General features: G+C 42.5%; 1 protein-coding gene across 1 annotated transcript in view; it reads right to left on the bottom strand.

Annotated features, from left to right (window-relative positions):
• LOC124619547 (sodium-coupled monocarboxylate transporter 1-like) overlaps positions 1–17,353 on the bottom strand; it is a 182,890-nt gene that overhangs the window by 48,950 nt on the left and 116,587 nt on the right. Inside the window, exons 10-11 of the mRNA XM_047146017.1 lie at positions 9,612–9,721; positions 987–1,176 (exon numbers count right to left, since the gene is read on the bottom strand). Coding sequence (XP_047001973.1) covers positions 987–1,176; positions 9,612–9,721 — 300 coding nt within the window. The remainder of the gene's footprint in view (positions 1–986; positions 1,177–9,611; positions 9,722–17,353) is intronic.

The following is a 17,353-nucleotide window of genomic DNA, read 5'->3' as shown; positions in this document are numbered from 1 at the left end:
ACGGACTGTCGGCTGTCTCAGGATGATTCGATCAATGCAACTCAGTTCCACATAATAAAGTCTAATACAGATTCGTGATGAGGTTTACCACGAAGACGGATATTATCCTTACGTCTTCCATGATGACCATTGTATTGTATGAAACTATGGTTGCAAGACATTTTCAAGTCTGAAACATCTATGATGTATATACACAGAATGAAGCAACGAATGAAATTTTGTACCAAGACTGGGATTCATACCCACGTATCCTGATCACTAGACAGGTGCACTAACCACTACGTCACCTGACACAGAGGTTTTGCACCACTGCAGAGGCTACTCTAGTTCACCTCCTCCTCAGTCCGAATTCCCATTCACGCGTCAGCCCAGTTGGTATTCGACCTAAACTCGAAAAGCACTGCAGAGGTTTGCCAGTTCTATTGGAATAGCACCTCAGCATGGAACGAAACGGGGGATCTTGCCGGAAATGTCGGCACAGAGGCTTTAATTAAATGAAACTATATCGTTCCAGAAATCTTGATAAGTCTCGAACATCTATGATGTATATACGCAGAATGAAATGACAAATGGAAATTTGTGCCAAGGACATGATTTGAGCAAGGGTTTCCTGATCACCAGACAGGTGCACTAACCTTACATCACCCTGACACAGGGGCTTTGTACAACTCCACGGACACCCCTAACACGTCTCCTTCCTCAATACAAGTAAGCTGAGGCGTGATTGGGAATTTGGATTGAGGAGGAAGGTGTGCTAAGGTATTCCGCGCAGTTGTGCAAAGCCACTGTGGCATAGTGGTTAGCGCAACTGCCTAGTGAGCGGGAGACCTGGGTTCGAGTCCCGTCCTTGGTGCAAATTTACATTCGTCGCTTCAGTCTGCAAATACGCAACATGGTATTAGTTTCAGCTCACAGAGGCATATTGACAAGTAGTGAACGCCGTTTGTCTTCGTAGGTTTGGTTTAGGGAAAGAGCAGGCAGAGTACCTGCAGAACTGCTGAGCCGAGCCTCTCGACGACGAAGACCAGGGCGGTGCAGGTGGCGCCAGAGATGACAACGACGGCCTTCATCAGCAGGTCCGCCTTTCTGTCCGACAGCTGCCACTTCGGGAAGAACGTCTTGAAGAAGTCTTCAAACACCACGGCTGCCGTAGAGTTCAGCGCCGTCGACATGGAGCTGCGTGACACAATAAAATGTTCTATTTATCATTCATGAACTTGGTATGTAACTCACTGGAGTATCCTATGCAAACTCACTGCCAGAAGAGAAGAGTTTTGTATATAGATCGACTCATGGTGAACATCAACGGAATGTCAGGCGATGACGCCAGCCTCAAAAGGTGGTGTGTTTACACTAGACGGAATGTCAACCCAGCATCACTACCCTTAGCCCAGTAACGAACTCTTTAAAGTGAGGTTCGTAGTGATACAGATTTTTGTGCTGTACCAATGGAGGATTGGTTGTCTAGGAAGTATGTGGTAAAATATGACTCACGGTATATTGTATGTATATTTTAATGATTTTTCATAGTAATAATTGTTTAAAATGAAATTACAAAGTATATGTTTGGGTTTTACTTTGTTGAATGTACGTCGCAGCGATGAAGCGAATGCTGACATTTGTACTTCGGTTAAGCCTCATCACACAAGACTTCCTGCAAACGTGAAGTCATTCTGTCGTCACACGCAATATTGAAGTCGAAAAGAGCTATCGATTGACTGTCGTGTCCGTACGTTTCACAACACGTGAGGCGAACATGACGTTCAATAAAATAACATTGTCCTCAGTTAGAGACATCTAGAGGTTTTTATTTAATGCTTGGTATGTTAACTTCGAAGTTACGTTGTTTATAAATGTGTAAATTTCTGTATTCGTGTGGAATGTACTGTGGATAAGAGAAAGATTAAAGGATTTGCAAGAGTTAATTCCGAAACTTACGGCAAATGTTGTAGTATTTTATCTAATACGTCTTCATCAATCCCCAATGTGAGACATGCAAAAAACATACGTGTATGTTCAACATTGTCCGTTAAGGAGTCTCAACAATATCAGATTATTTTTAGAAACTCTGAAAGCTAATTTCAGGAGTAGGCATATAATTAAAAAGGGTGAATGGGGATTCAAGCAAACCGTTGAAAGCGGCATGTCATTTAACTTATGTTATACGGATAAATGCTATTTCAAAGCACCATCCCATTGAGAACCTCTCGAAAACGTGTCGGCACTGGTACAGTTTGTTGTAATAAAATAACGAGAAACGTCGCATTGATGGTTAAGGATGTAATTTAATAGACGGGCATCCTTGTACAGCAAAGAAGTGACCTAAAAGAACCAACTCGTAAATTTTCTTTTAAACATTATATATGCCTGAGACTAAATTACTTTTTAATTCTTTTGCAAATGTGTCAGTCTTTTCTAAGCTTTTCGTTCATAGTGGTAGTCTTTTTTTACCAGATGACCAAAGTATTTTGAATATTTACTCGCATTTGTGTGTTTCATATATAATTCACGATTTCACACTCATAACGCTACACCACGATAAGATCACGGAGGACCACCGATAAGTCATTACGTGACCTTTAATTACAACAATAATTATACTGAATCGCCGCGCCCGGGTTCTCGGGTTCGATTCCCGGCGGGGTCAGGGATTTTCTCTGCCTCGTGATGACTGGGTGTTGTGTGCTGTCCTTAGGTTAGTTAGGTTTAAGTAGTTCTAAGTTCTAGGGGACTGATGACCATAGATGTTAAGTCCCATAGTGCTCAGAGCCATTTGAACCATTTTTATACTGAATCGTACCAAAAACGACGTGTTTTTCTAAATCTTTGCTACCATTCGTGGCGTCAAAATGACGTCAAGTGTGCACGAAGTCTTGTGAGCAGTTGCCCGTCTGAGAAATGCCCGCATCGAGCGCTAACGAATATCGATTGCAGCTCCTGCGGTTGCCGATAGTGCATGTCAAAATGACTTCACGTTTGCAGAAAGTCTTGTGAAATGATTGTTATCCCTGTACTTCGCACAACAGTGAAAATTCACTTCACCAGATGCAGCTGACATGGTCAGTGAACGTCCACCGCAAGAAGGAATTCGAAGCTGTGCGAAACCTCCTGCGGCGACTATGTACACAAGGAAACAACATGAATAACACACGATTGATTGAATGTCAGCGTTGTAAGCAGTTCTTGATTTGGTCACGACTTAGCGAACTACTATGTTGCTACTTTACCTGAAGTTTTTTCATGTGCGGCATGGTATTGCATTCTTTATTGGTGAGCAAACCAAGTTAAAGCTATTGGGAACAAAACTAATAACGGCCGTGTTATACATATTTCCTAAATTATATATGCTAAAGTTTATTTTCAAAATGTATCTTCCTGAAAATAAAATCAATTGAGTATAAATATATTTAAAAAATAAATGGTGCAGTACGGACAGTAAGGTCCGCCCCTCGTGGTCTCGCGGTAGCGTTCTCGCTTTCCGAGCACAGTGCCCCGGGTTCGATTACCGGCGGGGTCAGGAATTTTTCCTGCCTCGAGATGACTGGGTGTTGTTGTGTCATCTTCATCATCATCATTCATTCCCATTACGGTCGGAGGAAGGCAACGGCAAACCACCTCCATTAGGACCTTGCCTAGTAAGGCGGTGCGGGTCTCCCGAATCGTTCCCCTACGCTCTGTAAAGAAGCATGGGACTTCATTTCCACGAACAGTAAGACGTGATATCTCTAGTTTTGAAATAATTCGCCGAGACATATTTCAAAATTAGTAGCTGGTGACCGATGTTTCCTAAAGACGAAGTGAGATATTAAATAAAGTTATTTAATTCCAGTGGACTGAAAATTAGAACAAAGAAGAATTAGGTAGAAACTATTTGATTTCACACTTGCATGGTACTTTCAGTGATTTCAGAGGAGCGCAGCAGTAGGTATCATAGTTGGATGTCTAAGCAACGGAGACAATCCACAACTGAATTACAACTTCAGACAGAAATTTTGACCAGAAGTATTAACATCTGTCTACCTACTCCAACTCAAGAGAGACGAATCTGCAAACTACGAGGGTAATCCCAAAAGTAAGGTCTCCTATTTTATTATTAGTACATAGACCTGTTTATTTCTACAAACGTTTACATCAGTTTACAGCTTGGACATTTAGCTATTTTTCGACAAAATCGCCATTTCTGTCGATGCATTTTTGTAGACGCTGTGGCAGTTTTTGTATGCCCATGTCATACCAACTCGCCGCCATGCTGTTCAGAAAGCTATGAACCTCTTCTTTCATCTCCTCGTGGGAGGTGAATCGCTTTCCGGCGAAATGTTCTCTTAACCTAGGGAACAGCTGATAGTCACTGGGTGCCAAGTCGGAACTATAGGGTGGGTGGGTGATTATGTTCCACTGACACTGTTGCAGGAGAGCAACAGTTTGCCGAGCGATGTGTGGGCGAGCGTTGTCATGGAGAATGTATACAATTAACGCTGACAGGTACTGTGAGACTCTGAAAAAACTCAAACGGACAATTCAGAAACGGAGAAGAGTAATGTTGACCAAGGAAGTGCACATTCTGCAACAGTTTCAGTGGAACATAATCCCCCCACACACCCTATAGTCCTGACTTGGCGCCCAGTGACCATCACCTCTTCTCTAGGTTAAAAGAACATTTGGCCGGAAAGCGATTCAGCTATGACGACGAGATGAAAGAAGAGGTTCATAACTTTCTGAACATGGCATACAGAAACTGCCACAGCGTCAACAAGAATGCGTCGACAGAAATGGTGATTATGTCGAAAGATAGCTAAATATTCAAGCCGTAAACTGATGTAGTGCGAAAGCGTAGCTCGATTCGACAGAATATATCCTGAATTCGAAAGACGGTCGTAAAAAGTTTGGCAGAGACTGTCATTGGTGAATAATAAGGATGTCGGTTATATGTAATGTGGCAAATGCTGTCTTACAGATCAGCCACCATAAATCTGAAGGTACAATGGTTCAAAATTGGGACATGTACGAGTAGACGTCATCATCATTTTGGCTCATCCTACGACGTTAGCACTAAACATTGAAACGCATGCCGATGAAATAAGAGAGAGTATAATTCCGAGCATTATGCAGGCCGTAGGCTTGATGGACTGATACTTATCGGAAAATGTGTTACATATCTTTTGCTGTGCATTTTTTTATCAATATTAGGCGCTGAAAAATGTGGTATTGATGGCAACTCACTTTTATAATAAAACTGTGGGGAATTTATTAATAAATATATCGAGGAAACATTATTCAAATTACTGAGAGTAAATCCCCAGCATTTAGAAACATTTCTTTGTCAATGAGCCAAGCATTGCAGAAATACATGTTCGAAGACGATTATTTGATAAATGAGAGTCTAGTGCTTTATTGCACGAATTACGATGCCACAGATACTGTCCATTTCGTTTCACGACGAAAACCGGTGACGAGAATGCCATACAGGGAAACGTGAAACAAGAAACGGACAGTAGATGGACAGCTTGTTTAGGATGCTACAGTCTGTAAATAGGAAGTACAATAAAATCGCAGCTTGTTTAGGATGCTACAGTCTGTAAATAGGAAGTACAATAAAATCGTTGAAATACTTCCATAGAAATGCAATAAGCGTGTTGGAAGGAGAAACGCTTACAACGATTCAGTTTGTTTTGTTACGGGTGCACAAAGTGAAGAGTCATAGTAATATATGGGCAGAAATTGCAGTGATCTTTTAAATCACCGTAGACCCAGTTTTCTTGTTTAATACGCGCTCCGTATTCAGCAATGAAAATTGCCCTTAATTGCAAAACAGCGGTTCTGTGTCGCCGGTATCTTGGTTGTAAAATACAACTGTCTTCTTTTGGCCTACTGGCTGAAGATACTAGGAGTGCTGAAAGTTCGTTGTCTGCTTCTCACAGGTGAAGAAGTCGAAATTCGGACGTTGCACAGAATTGTAGCAATTCTGGGGAGCAGCCCCGAATCCTCCCGCGGTCGGAAAAATGGTACCGAATCCTCCCAAGCCCGCACGGCTCTGAAAAACGATGGGACCGAATCCTCCCGCTTGAAGCAGGTAGCAGCTCTAAACGTTATGAATACTCCAAGCAGGCAAAGGAATGCATATGAAATTACAGTAGAAGATGAAAAAATTTTTCACGTGTATTGTATGTTTAAAAGTTTTATCTTTTATCTTATTGAGATAAAGTCCAGCAGACACAGCACCAGCGACTGTCCTGCTCACGCACAAAGCGTGCATAAGTGAATCAATATTTTTTGTTTAAAACATGGGAGGGGTAGGGGAACGAGATAAGTAACATGGCAGAGATAATTATATTATTGTCTATATCACAACAAACAATGTGTCAGTTTGGGAGGATTCGGTTCTGTTACCTGATTACCTACCTAGTTTCGGGAGGATTCGGGGCTGCGCCCAAATTCTGTGGTCGCCCTCCCGATTATTTCGGATGGTTCCGATGGGCCACTTGTGGCCTGAAGACGGAGTGCCTCCCAGTTATTGGAAATGTCTGTTTCTGACGGAGACGAGACGTTAAATATTGCGTGTCAAATAGGTGATGAAATATCGGCTCCTAATAAGCTAGAACAAAATTATAATCTGGAAATAATATCTGTTTATGTGATATCTGTAAACAGAACCCCAGCTGCGCTCAGTAGCCAAGAAAAAAATTAAGTCTTTCTCCGAAGTAACTAAACTTGGTTATGTCACACGCATGCTAGCGATGTTTTTGACTTTTACTTAACACGAATTCATAGCAGTGACGACGATCATCCGCTTGAGAGGTGAAATCGTATCTATAGCCTCTTTCCTAAGCTGACTAATTTAGCGAGAAGCCTCAAATGTGACTAGCGAAAGAAATTTCTGTACGGATGGAGGAAGCAAAGTTGATCCGAGATGAGTCGATTCATTGTAAGTGTATGGATAGGGATTAATTTTGAGAATTTTGTTCCTGATAAATTTCTTGTGGTATCGATAGCTACGATGCCACGGCGTAGGTGCAAGTTTTTAGGTTGGCACTACAACACCTACACCGACGTCAGCGCCCTCTAGCCGACGCTGTGGAGATCTACGAGCTCCGCTCCAGATTCTACTCATTTGATTCCAAGGAGACGACCAAGCAACATTGTTTCTATTTCATAGTGGGCAACCACTACTTGTAGCTTTGTAACTGGATGAACGGCTTCGCACCTACCTGCTCATCTGTAAGCAAAGTTTAGTAAATTATAACCTAATTGCAGTACCGAGTGTTCTACCTTTTCCTGCTCCTACTCACTTCCTACATTCAGCCTACCCTTCAGTTTACAGGAGCAGACCCATGCGCCGCCTTCCAGGCGGGATACAAAATTTCTAATTTCTTGGATGACCAAGTTCATATATGTTTGCTTAAATCAGATCGAACACCATTACAAAATTTGATAGTTACGTAGTTTTCCTGTAAATCTCCAGACTGTTTCCAAATTTTCGTTATTGCATAAAGCTAGCTATTTTTCTTATAGATTACAGTGACGTCACGATTAGAAACTCAGGAGTACGCGTCTACAGCGGAAACCAACTTATCTGAGTGTAGCCCATCAGCTGGTGGGACTGTGTCTCGAGCGACACCAGCCAGCAAACAGAGAGTGCTGCTACTAAAACTGTCGCAGCAGCAGCGTGGCCGGCGCGCCAGACCGGGCGAGCTATACACTCCCCACGATGCCTCGTTCGACCACAGCCTGCGCGCTTCGAGCATTCGTACTCGGGCAAGTCGTGCCCATGCGCTGTGGGCTCGAGCGAATATGAGCGACCAAAACACCCCATTTGCAGACCTGCTGTGGAAACATTCAACTACAGGAGTCTTCACAAAGATACGGCTCAAAGAGCTTGCACGACTTCTCGGTACCGCATGCGAAATGCATGCAAAGATTATTTCGTTGTCTAAAGGAAACAAATGTGCGAGTGAACTGAAAGTGCTATTTCAGGGGTAGGAACGAAGAATGATTTGGGCTTGACATACCGTCGACATCGAAGTCATTAGACACAAGTATTGTTTCAATTTTCAATTCAAGGGGAAAAGTACACTGAACAGCTAAAACATTGCTCACCGCGACGTTGTATGCCACCTGCTGGCGTTGCAGGCACGGGACGCTGTAAGGAAAGTATCTAAGAGGAGCAGAGACACGTAGCGAATCACTCTAGCGAAGATATGGGCTGCAAATGGTGAAATCCATTGGGGTAAGAGACTCTTACGTAGCGCAGATTATTGTTACGCAGAGCCTGTGAACGAATATCTCGAAAGCAGCGGAGCTAATCGAGTGTTCAAAAGCTACTGTCGTGAGAATCTTTGAAAAGTGATAGAAGGACAGTAAAACTACCACTAAGTGGTGAGTGGTTAGACGTCTATCTCTCTTCACAGAACGTGGGGTTCGGAGGCTTGTCTGTTCCGTAATGCAGGATAGATGGTGATTTGTGGTATCTCGGCCGGAACAACACGATGCTGGTGCACGCATAAGTCTTCCGTAGCACACCGTTCATCATGCACTGTCGATGGTGGAGCTGCGTAGCAGACCACTCCTACGTATTGCATGTTGACGCAACGACATCGACAATTATGACTGCAGTCGGCACGAGACCATTGGGATTGGATCATGGATTATTGGAAACGTGTAGAATCCTCGGATGAATCATATTTCCTGCTACACCAGGTCGATGGTCGTCTCCACAAACTCCGCCATGGAGGCGAACGGCGGCTCCAAGCACGCACTGCTCCGCGGACTCAGGCTGATGGGACCAATATTATGGTATGGAAAACGTTCTCCTGCGCTTGCAAGGGACCTGTGGTGGCATCAGTTCAGCACGGATCACCTGCATCTCTTCATGTTTGAGGTATTCCCTGACAACGCACATCTTTCAGCAGTTATAACTGTCCGTGTATCGAAGCCAGAATAGTGCTAAAGTGGTTTGAAGATCATGATAGTCAAATCACGTTGACCCCTTGGCCACCCAGTTCACCTGATATGAATCCTATGGAACCCTTCTGGGTCGCTATCGGGCGCTGTCACCACGTAATAAATCAGGGGCCCTTTTGTTTAACGGAATTATACGACCTGTGTGCAGTCATCTGGTGCGGCATGCCCCTACGAACCGACAAAAAAAAATGGTAGAATAGATGGTACGCAGCTCGGTGCTGCATTGCGTTCCAAAGATAGACCAACAAGCTATTAACAGATGGTGTAATGTTTTGGCTCGTCAGTGCAATGGCTGTGCTCAGATGCATTGCAGCAACCAAAAGGTTTCCATTGAGGGCTGTCAATTTACGAAAAACAGCTCAGATACATTGGAGCAACCAAAAGGCTGGTGCAAAACCTTCAAGGCAGTCCTGAAATTCAAGACAGAAGACACGTCAAAATTTTTCAGACCCAGACCAGTAGCACTTGCCATGATTGTCACTTTTGTATTCAGTTTTTAATTTGTTATCTTCACATGTGATAGAATGTGATTGCACAGACTTACTGCTTTGTGATCTGTGTTCGTAAACATGTTTCAAAATTACAACTAGCGAGACCTCTAACAAAAATAAATAAAGAAATAAACAATTTGCGATTGAAGCCCACTGGCGTACCTGAGAGCGGCGCTGAAGATACCAGCCACGAAGAGCCCCGTCAGTCCAGGGAGACCTCTGAGCGAATCCACCACCAGCAGAGGCAGCATCTGGTCCTTGGCCCGCGCCACCTGTGCCACACCAAATCAACAGTTTTTATGTAATCGCAGTAACTCACAACCGACTAACGTGTTTATGGATTCCTATGTGCTTCAGCCTATCCACATGCGTTCAAAAAAAAAAAAAAAAAATAGTTCAAATGGCTCTGAACACTATGGGACTTAACATCTGTGGTCATCAGTCCCCTAGAACTTAGAACTACTTAAACCTAACTACCCTAAGGACATCACACACATCCATGCCCGAGGCAGGATTCGAACCTGCGACCGTAGCGGTCAAGCGGTTCCAGACTGAAGTGCCTAGAACCGCACGGCCACACCAGCCGGCTTCAACAAGCAATTAGCGTATAAAGCCTAAGTTGGATTCTGATGTTGTAACGGACTTTAGAAATTCACATTATCATAGATACGTAATGCGCCACTTAGACGGTGAGTGATATTTTATGATGCACAATAATATTGAACGTGTAGGGATGAAGTTGAGAGGTTGAGCAATAGTATTGTGAACATCAAAAACGTTGGAAATATATTGCGCTACCTGGAAATATTGGGTCGTCTGTCGTCACTGTTAACACTATCCTTGACAGTCTCTCGCGTCTTGTAGAGATCAAGGAAAGTTGATAAGATTACGTTTGTTACTGTTGTGTGGAAAATGAGTTCAAAACAAGACGAAGTAGCATTGTTATTACATCGAAATTAGAAAACATTGCCAGCTTTTTGGGATGTTAGGGCAGATGAGTACGAAAGCAGAAGTGTTAAGAATGACATCGTATGACATTTGCTCACAAAATATACGGAATAGCTATGAAGGAAGATATATTTTTTAAAAAAAATTAGTTACTGCGAACTTACGTACAGATATTTATCTCTGTGGATATATTACTTACTTAGTGCACGTATTATTCCACAACAGTTTCCATAACGTTTCAAACACTTTATAGTCAATTAATGTAAGGTGAAATAGATTATAAATTTCAAGTCGCCGAAAAATTGCCAGTAGCAAGATATCGCAGCGTAACAGATACGAGCTGACTTGATGGAACTGCGTTCGTCACAGTAATTGTTTTATTAATGATGGGAACATTGGCGTCTGCAGCTACTAATTCGCGAAGGGAGGTTCAAAAATGGTTCAAATAGTTCTGAGCACTATGGGACTTAACATCTGAGGTCATCAGTCCCCTAGAACGTAGAACTACTTAAACCTAACTAACCTAAGGACATCACACACATCCATGCAGGCAGGATTCGAACCTGCGACCACAGCAGTCGCGCGGTTCCGGACTGAAGCGCCTAGAACCGCTTGGCCACCCCGGCCGGCGCGAAGGGTGGAGAGTGGAGTGGAGGGGGGGGGGGCGAGCGCCTATGTATGGGGACAGTCAATGTATGTGGGGAACCATTTCCAGTAATGTATCAAATGTTGGACCATAAACACCGAGAAAGTTATGACAACCTTTCTGTTTTCGTCCAGCCACAAAATTAACTTAACAAGTTTTTGTGAGTGATCTTTCATGCTCCTTGAACCAATTTTTCACCCACCTTTTTCCCTGCTTGCAACAAATTAGAGCAATTGCATCAGCAGCGTCTTTATCACACAACATTCCGAACCTCAGTATTATTACGCAATGTTACTGAGCAGCAGAGGTAGAGTGTTAAAAAACTTGCTGACAAGTCCTTGTATACATGGTGGTCCATTGATAGTGACCGGGCCAAATATCTCACGAAATAAGCATCAAACGAAAAAACTACAAAGAACGAAACTCGTCTAGCTTGAAGGGAGAAACCAGATGGCGATATGCTTGGCCCGCTAGATGGCGCTGCCCTAGATCAAACGGATATCAACTGCGATTTTTTAAAAATAGGAACAACCATTTTTTATTAAATATTCGTGTAGTACGTAAAGAAATATGAATGTTTTAGTTGGCCCATTTTTTTCGCTTTCTGATAGATGGCGCTGTAATAGTCACAAACGTATAAGTACGTGATATCAAGTAACATCCCGCCAATGCGGACGGTATTTGCTTCGTGATACATTACCCGTGTTAAAATGGACCGTTTACCAATTGCGGAAAAGCTCGATATCGTGTTGATGTATGGCTATTGTGATCAAAATGCCCAACGGGCGTGTGCCATGAACGCTGCTCGGTATCCTGGGCGACATCACCCAAGTGTCTGACCCTTCGCCGGATAGTTACGTTATTTAAGGTTCAAAATGGTTCAAATGGCTCTGAGCACTATGGGACGCAACTGCTGTGGTCATAAGTCCCCTAGAAGTTAGAACTACTTAAACCTAACTAACCTAAGGACATCACACACACCCATGCCCGAGGCAGGATTCGAACCTGCGACCGTAGCGGTCGTGCGGTTCCAGACTGTAGCGCCTTTAACCGCTCGGCCACTCCGGCCGGCCGTTATTTAAGGAGCCAGGAAGTTTTCAGCCATATGTGAAACGTCAACCACGACCTCCAACAAATGATGATGCCCAGGTAAGTGTTTCAGCTGCTGTCGCGGCTGATCCGCACATCAGTAGCAGACAAATTGCGCGAGAATCGGGAATCTCAAAAACGTCGGTGTTGAGAATGCTACATCAACATCGATGGCACCCGTACCATATTTCTATGCACCAGGAATTGCATGGCGACGACTTAGAACGTCGTGTACAGTTCTGTTACTGGGCACAAGAGAGATTACGGGACGATGACAGATATTTTGCACTCGTTCTATTTAGCGACAAAGCGTCATTCTCCAACAGCGGTAACGTAAATCTGCATAATATTCCCTATTGGGCAACGGAAAATCCACGATGGCTGCGACAAGTGGAACATCAGCGACCTTGGCGGGTTAATGTGTGGTGCAGCACTATGGGAAGAAGGATAATTGGCCCCATTTTATCGATGGCAATCTAAATTGTGCAATGTACGCTGATTTCCTACGTAATGTTGTACAGATGTTACTACAAGATGTTTCACTGCATGACAGAATGGCGATGTACTTCCAACGTGGTGGATGTCCAGCACATAGCTCGTGTGCGGTTGAAACTGGATTGAATAGCATATTTCATGACAGGTGGATTGGTCGTCGAAGCACCATACCATGGCCCGCACGTTCACCGGATCTGACGTCCCCGGATTTCTTTCTGTGTGGAAAGTTGAAGGATATTTGCTATCATGATCCACCGACAACACCTGACAACATGCGTTAGTTCATTGTCAATGTATGTGCGAACATTGCGGAAGGCGAACTACTCGCTGTTGAGAGGAATGTCGTTACACGTATTGCCAAATGCATTGAGGTTGACGGACATCATTTTGAGCATTTATTGCATTAATATGTTATTTACAGGTAATCACGCTGTAACAGCATGCGTTCTCAGAAATGATAAGTGCACAAAGGTACATGTATCACATTGGAACAACCGAAATAAAATGTTCAAACGTGCTTACGTTCTGTATTTTAATTTAAAAAACCTTCCTGTTACCAACTGTTCGTCTAAAATTGTGAGCCATATGTTTGTGACTATTACAGCGCCATCTATCACAAAGCGAAAATAGTGATCCAACTAAAACATTCATATTTTTTTCGTACTACATGAATATGTAATAAAAAATGGGGGTTCCTATTTAAAAAAACGCAGTTGATATCCGTTTGACCTATGGCAGCGCCATCTAGCGGGCCAACCATATCGCCATCTGGTTTCCCCCTTCAAGCTATAAAAGTTTCGTTCTTTGTACTTTTTTCGTTTGAAGCTTATTTCGTGAGATATTTGGTCCGGTCAAGATCAATGGACCACCCGTTATAGGGAAGTGGAAGACATTGACAGAATACAAGGAATAAAGAGAAGAGTGAAAGTGGCTTGGAGTGTTTTGACTCGTTGTGATTTAGCAAACTCTTCTCTTGCAAGTTAATTTCAAAGTGATTTATGTGGAAAATATATATTTATTTTGCTGAAGTTGCTTTTACAAATTTTAATTTTGTCGCATGTCTTATTCATTTTAAATCCCAGACGCTTTAAATCATACTTTTAATAATTTAAACAGATTAAACTTAAATTATCCTAATTTAAATGCTACTTTACAGGAAAATATTACATTTCTTGCTTTCATTCTTGTGACATTCCTCTGAAGCAATACAAAATTATTCACTTCATGTTCCCTTCATCTTTTGCTACATATAAATGTGTATTTGCAGTGTTTTGTGTGTATTACTCCTTTCTCTTGTACGTTTATCCACATAGTAAGCCGAATTATGTGCTGTTTTGTGCAATGTGCTAAAGAAATATGTTTGTCGTATAGTGTCCGCCATTAAGTCAGTTGGCTACGGCCAATCAAGAGAGGTGGATTTTCGTTGATGATGCATTTAATGGCCCCACACACGCACCAACCAACCGCCCGACCGACCGTCGTACTGCACGTGTGCATATGTTATGGCCAAGAGACCGACCAACTTTCCTTGTTGGGCGGTCGCTTGGTTAGAACCCGCGCAGGATACAGTGGCCGATGCTCAGCTTTCCTCCAAAGTGCTGGGCGAATTCATTTGTTTGTTCTGAAGGGTAGGTCGACAGTGTTTGTCACCACTCGGCCCGCCGGCTACGCTTTGCGATGACAGAATAGAGGTGCAAATGTTGCCATATTTCTCAAACGATTTTACACAAACTATTAAGCAAAAAATTTAATTTTACGTTATTTATAGATTCATACGTCAGCTTCATGATGATGCGCCCAACATTTCGTTAATGGACATAGTTATTGTGATAATTACGTGGAAGTAAGATACTGCACGAAATTCGAAAAAGTTTGCAGTGGAAAAAAGGAGTCTCTATGGTTTTGCGTTTGGTTTATACTGCATAATATGTTGCATCGTATGAAATTTAGCTAACAAGTTGAATTTTTTTTAGACTTGGGTGCAGGTCTATACCTGCCGCCGATCTCGAGAAAACTGATCTGATGGAGTACACTCGTTTGCGATCGTGCCTCGGCAGCGACATAGAGTGAAATATTCACAACAGTACTCAAATTTAATAAATGGTTTGAGATATCGAAATGAGATTTTGACAAATGATAACAAGCAAAGAGGAGAGTAATTTGCTACATGATTATTATGCATAACTTTTTTGCGTATTGTTTTATTCCACCTACTACACACTTTATACTTATATGACACCATTGATGACCTACAGCCGTCTAGAACGAAATTAGAATTATATATTTAAACTTTCAGCTGCTGACGGGCATTGATATATATCAAAGGGGACAGGTGAAAATGTGTGCCCCGACCAGGTCTCGAACCCGGTATCTCCTGCTTACATGGCAGACGATCTATCCATCTTTTTTCTTTTTGTTCCCCTCTTTTGTTCGATGTTGTTCCTTGCTTATGGTCTGGGCGGACGTCGCAAGACATCCGTTCAAGTTGATCGTTGATGCCTTTTACTCAGATTTTTTTTTTTTTTTTTCAGAGGGCGAGCAGCCCTCTGACCGATCCATCTGAGCTACCGAGGACACAAAGGATAATATGACTGCAGGGGCTATCTCGCGCACGCCTCCCGCGAGCGAGACCCACATTATCGCATGTCCACTCACTACATTCGTACCAAGTCCCGTAACAGTTCGGGTAGTATGTGTGTATCCGCACAGAAGAGGAAGGTCATGGTCGGTGTTGCCAGAACTATGTACTTGTATGGATGAGATGGATAGAGCGTCTGCGATGTAAGCAGGAGATCCCGGGTTCGAGTCCCGGTCGGGGCACACATTTTCACCTGTCCCCGTTGATATATATCAACGCCCGTCAGCAGCTGAACGTATTAATATATAATTCTAACCACAGACTTGATTTCTGCCTAGTATTAACTGAGTGAAAGCTGCTAACTCTTGGGAATAAGCTAATATTGCTAACAACAAACGACATTAAAGAAAATATATACTGTGAGGGCAATGTCAGAATTCCCAGATTAGGGTCGACAAGAGGTTCTCGAACTTACACCACACATGGCTCGAACAGCCCGTTTTTGAGCCAAAAATACCCTTTTTGAATCAGAAGAATTACCCCAAAAATAATACCATATGACATAAGCGTATGAAAATATGCTAAGAAGACTACTTTTCGTGTTGAACTGTCACTTATTTCAGATACTGTTCTAATGGTAAATAAAGCAGCATTTAGTTTCTGAACAAGATCCTGAACATGGGCTTTCCACAACAGCTTACTATCTACCCGAACGCCTAGGAACTTGAACTGTTCCGTCTCGCTTATAATATGCCCATTCTGTCTGATCAAAATATCGGTTCTTGTTGAATTGTGAGTTAGAAACTGTAAAACCGGAGTCTTACTGTGATTTAGCATCAAATTATTTTCCACAAGCCACGAACTTATTTCATGAACTACATTATTTGATACTGTTTCAATACTACACACAAGATCCTTCACTACCAAGCTGGTGTCATCAGCAAACAGAAATATTTTTGAATCACCTGTAATACTAGAAGGCATATCATTTACATAAATAAGAAAACAGCAGTGGCCCCAGCACCGACCCTTGGGGAACGCCCCGCTTAACAGTGCCCCATTGGAGACTGAACATCACTACCACTCTCAATATTGCAGGGAATTACCTTCTGCTTTCTGTTCTTAAAGCGAACCAATTGTAAGCTACTCCCCTTACTCCATAATCAAAGAAAACATCTAGCGTTCGCAACCTTTTATTTAATCCGTCCAAAACCTCACAGAGAAAAGAGAATATAGCATTTTCAGTTGTTAAACCATTTCTAAAACCAACCTGTACATTTGACAACAAATTATGTGAATTTAAATGCTCCAGTAACCTTGTAAATACAACACTCTTGATAACTTTAGCAAACACCGATGGCATAGAAATAGGTCTATAGTTGTCAACATTATCCCTGTCTCCCTTTTTATAAAGTGGCTTCACTACCGAGTACTTCATTCGGTCAGGAAACCGACCACTCCTAAAGGAAAAGTTACAGATATGACTAAGTACTGGGCTAACATACATAGAACAATACTTCAGTAGTCTGCTAGATACCCCGTCATATCCATGAGAGTTCTCAACTTGATTTTTTTGCTGAAATGTTTATATATCTGGTAGCAATTTTAGGTACAATGATGAATAACCTAACTATCTTTATTCATTGACAAAGAATAGAATCAAAATACCACTTGCATACGTAAACCACATTTAACGCTACACAGCACTGGTAAACAAAAATCATGTATATTCCTTAAACAACTGTTACTAAAATATTTGTGGTTGACCTGTAAATCAGAAATGCAATAAGGTGAGAGCTGAAAACAGTTAGCAAACAATTTTATCAATATTCACTCAAGCGCCAAGGAAACTGGTATAGGCATGCGTATTCAAATACAGAGGTATGTAAACAGGCAGAACACGGCGCTGCGGTCGGCAATCCCTATGTAAGACAAGTGTCTGGCGCAGTTGTTAAATCGGTTACTACTGCTACAATGGCAGTTTATCAAGAGTTAAGTGAGTTTGAACTTGATGTTATAGTCGGTGCACCAGCAATGGGACACAACATCTGCCAGGTAGCGATGAAGTGGGGATTTTCCCGTTCGACCATTTCACGAGTGTACCGTAAATACCAGGAATCCGGTAAAACATCAAATCTCCGACATCGC

This window comes from Schistocerca americana, chromosome 6, assembly GCF_021461395.2.
Source record: "Schistocerca americana isolate TAMUIC-IGC-003095 chromosome 6, iqSchAmer2.1, whole genome shotgun sequence".
NCBI classification, from domain to species: domain Eukaryota; kingdom Metazoa; phylum Arthropoda; class Insecta; order Orthoptera; family Acrididae; genus Schistocerca; species Schistocerca americana.
Note: the sequence above shows the minus strand (reverse complement) of the source record. Positions and strands in the feature narration are given on the sequence as shown.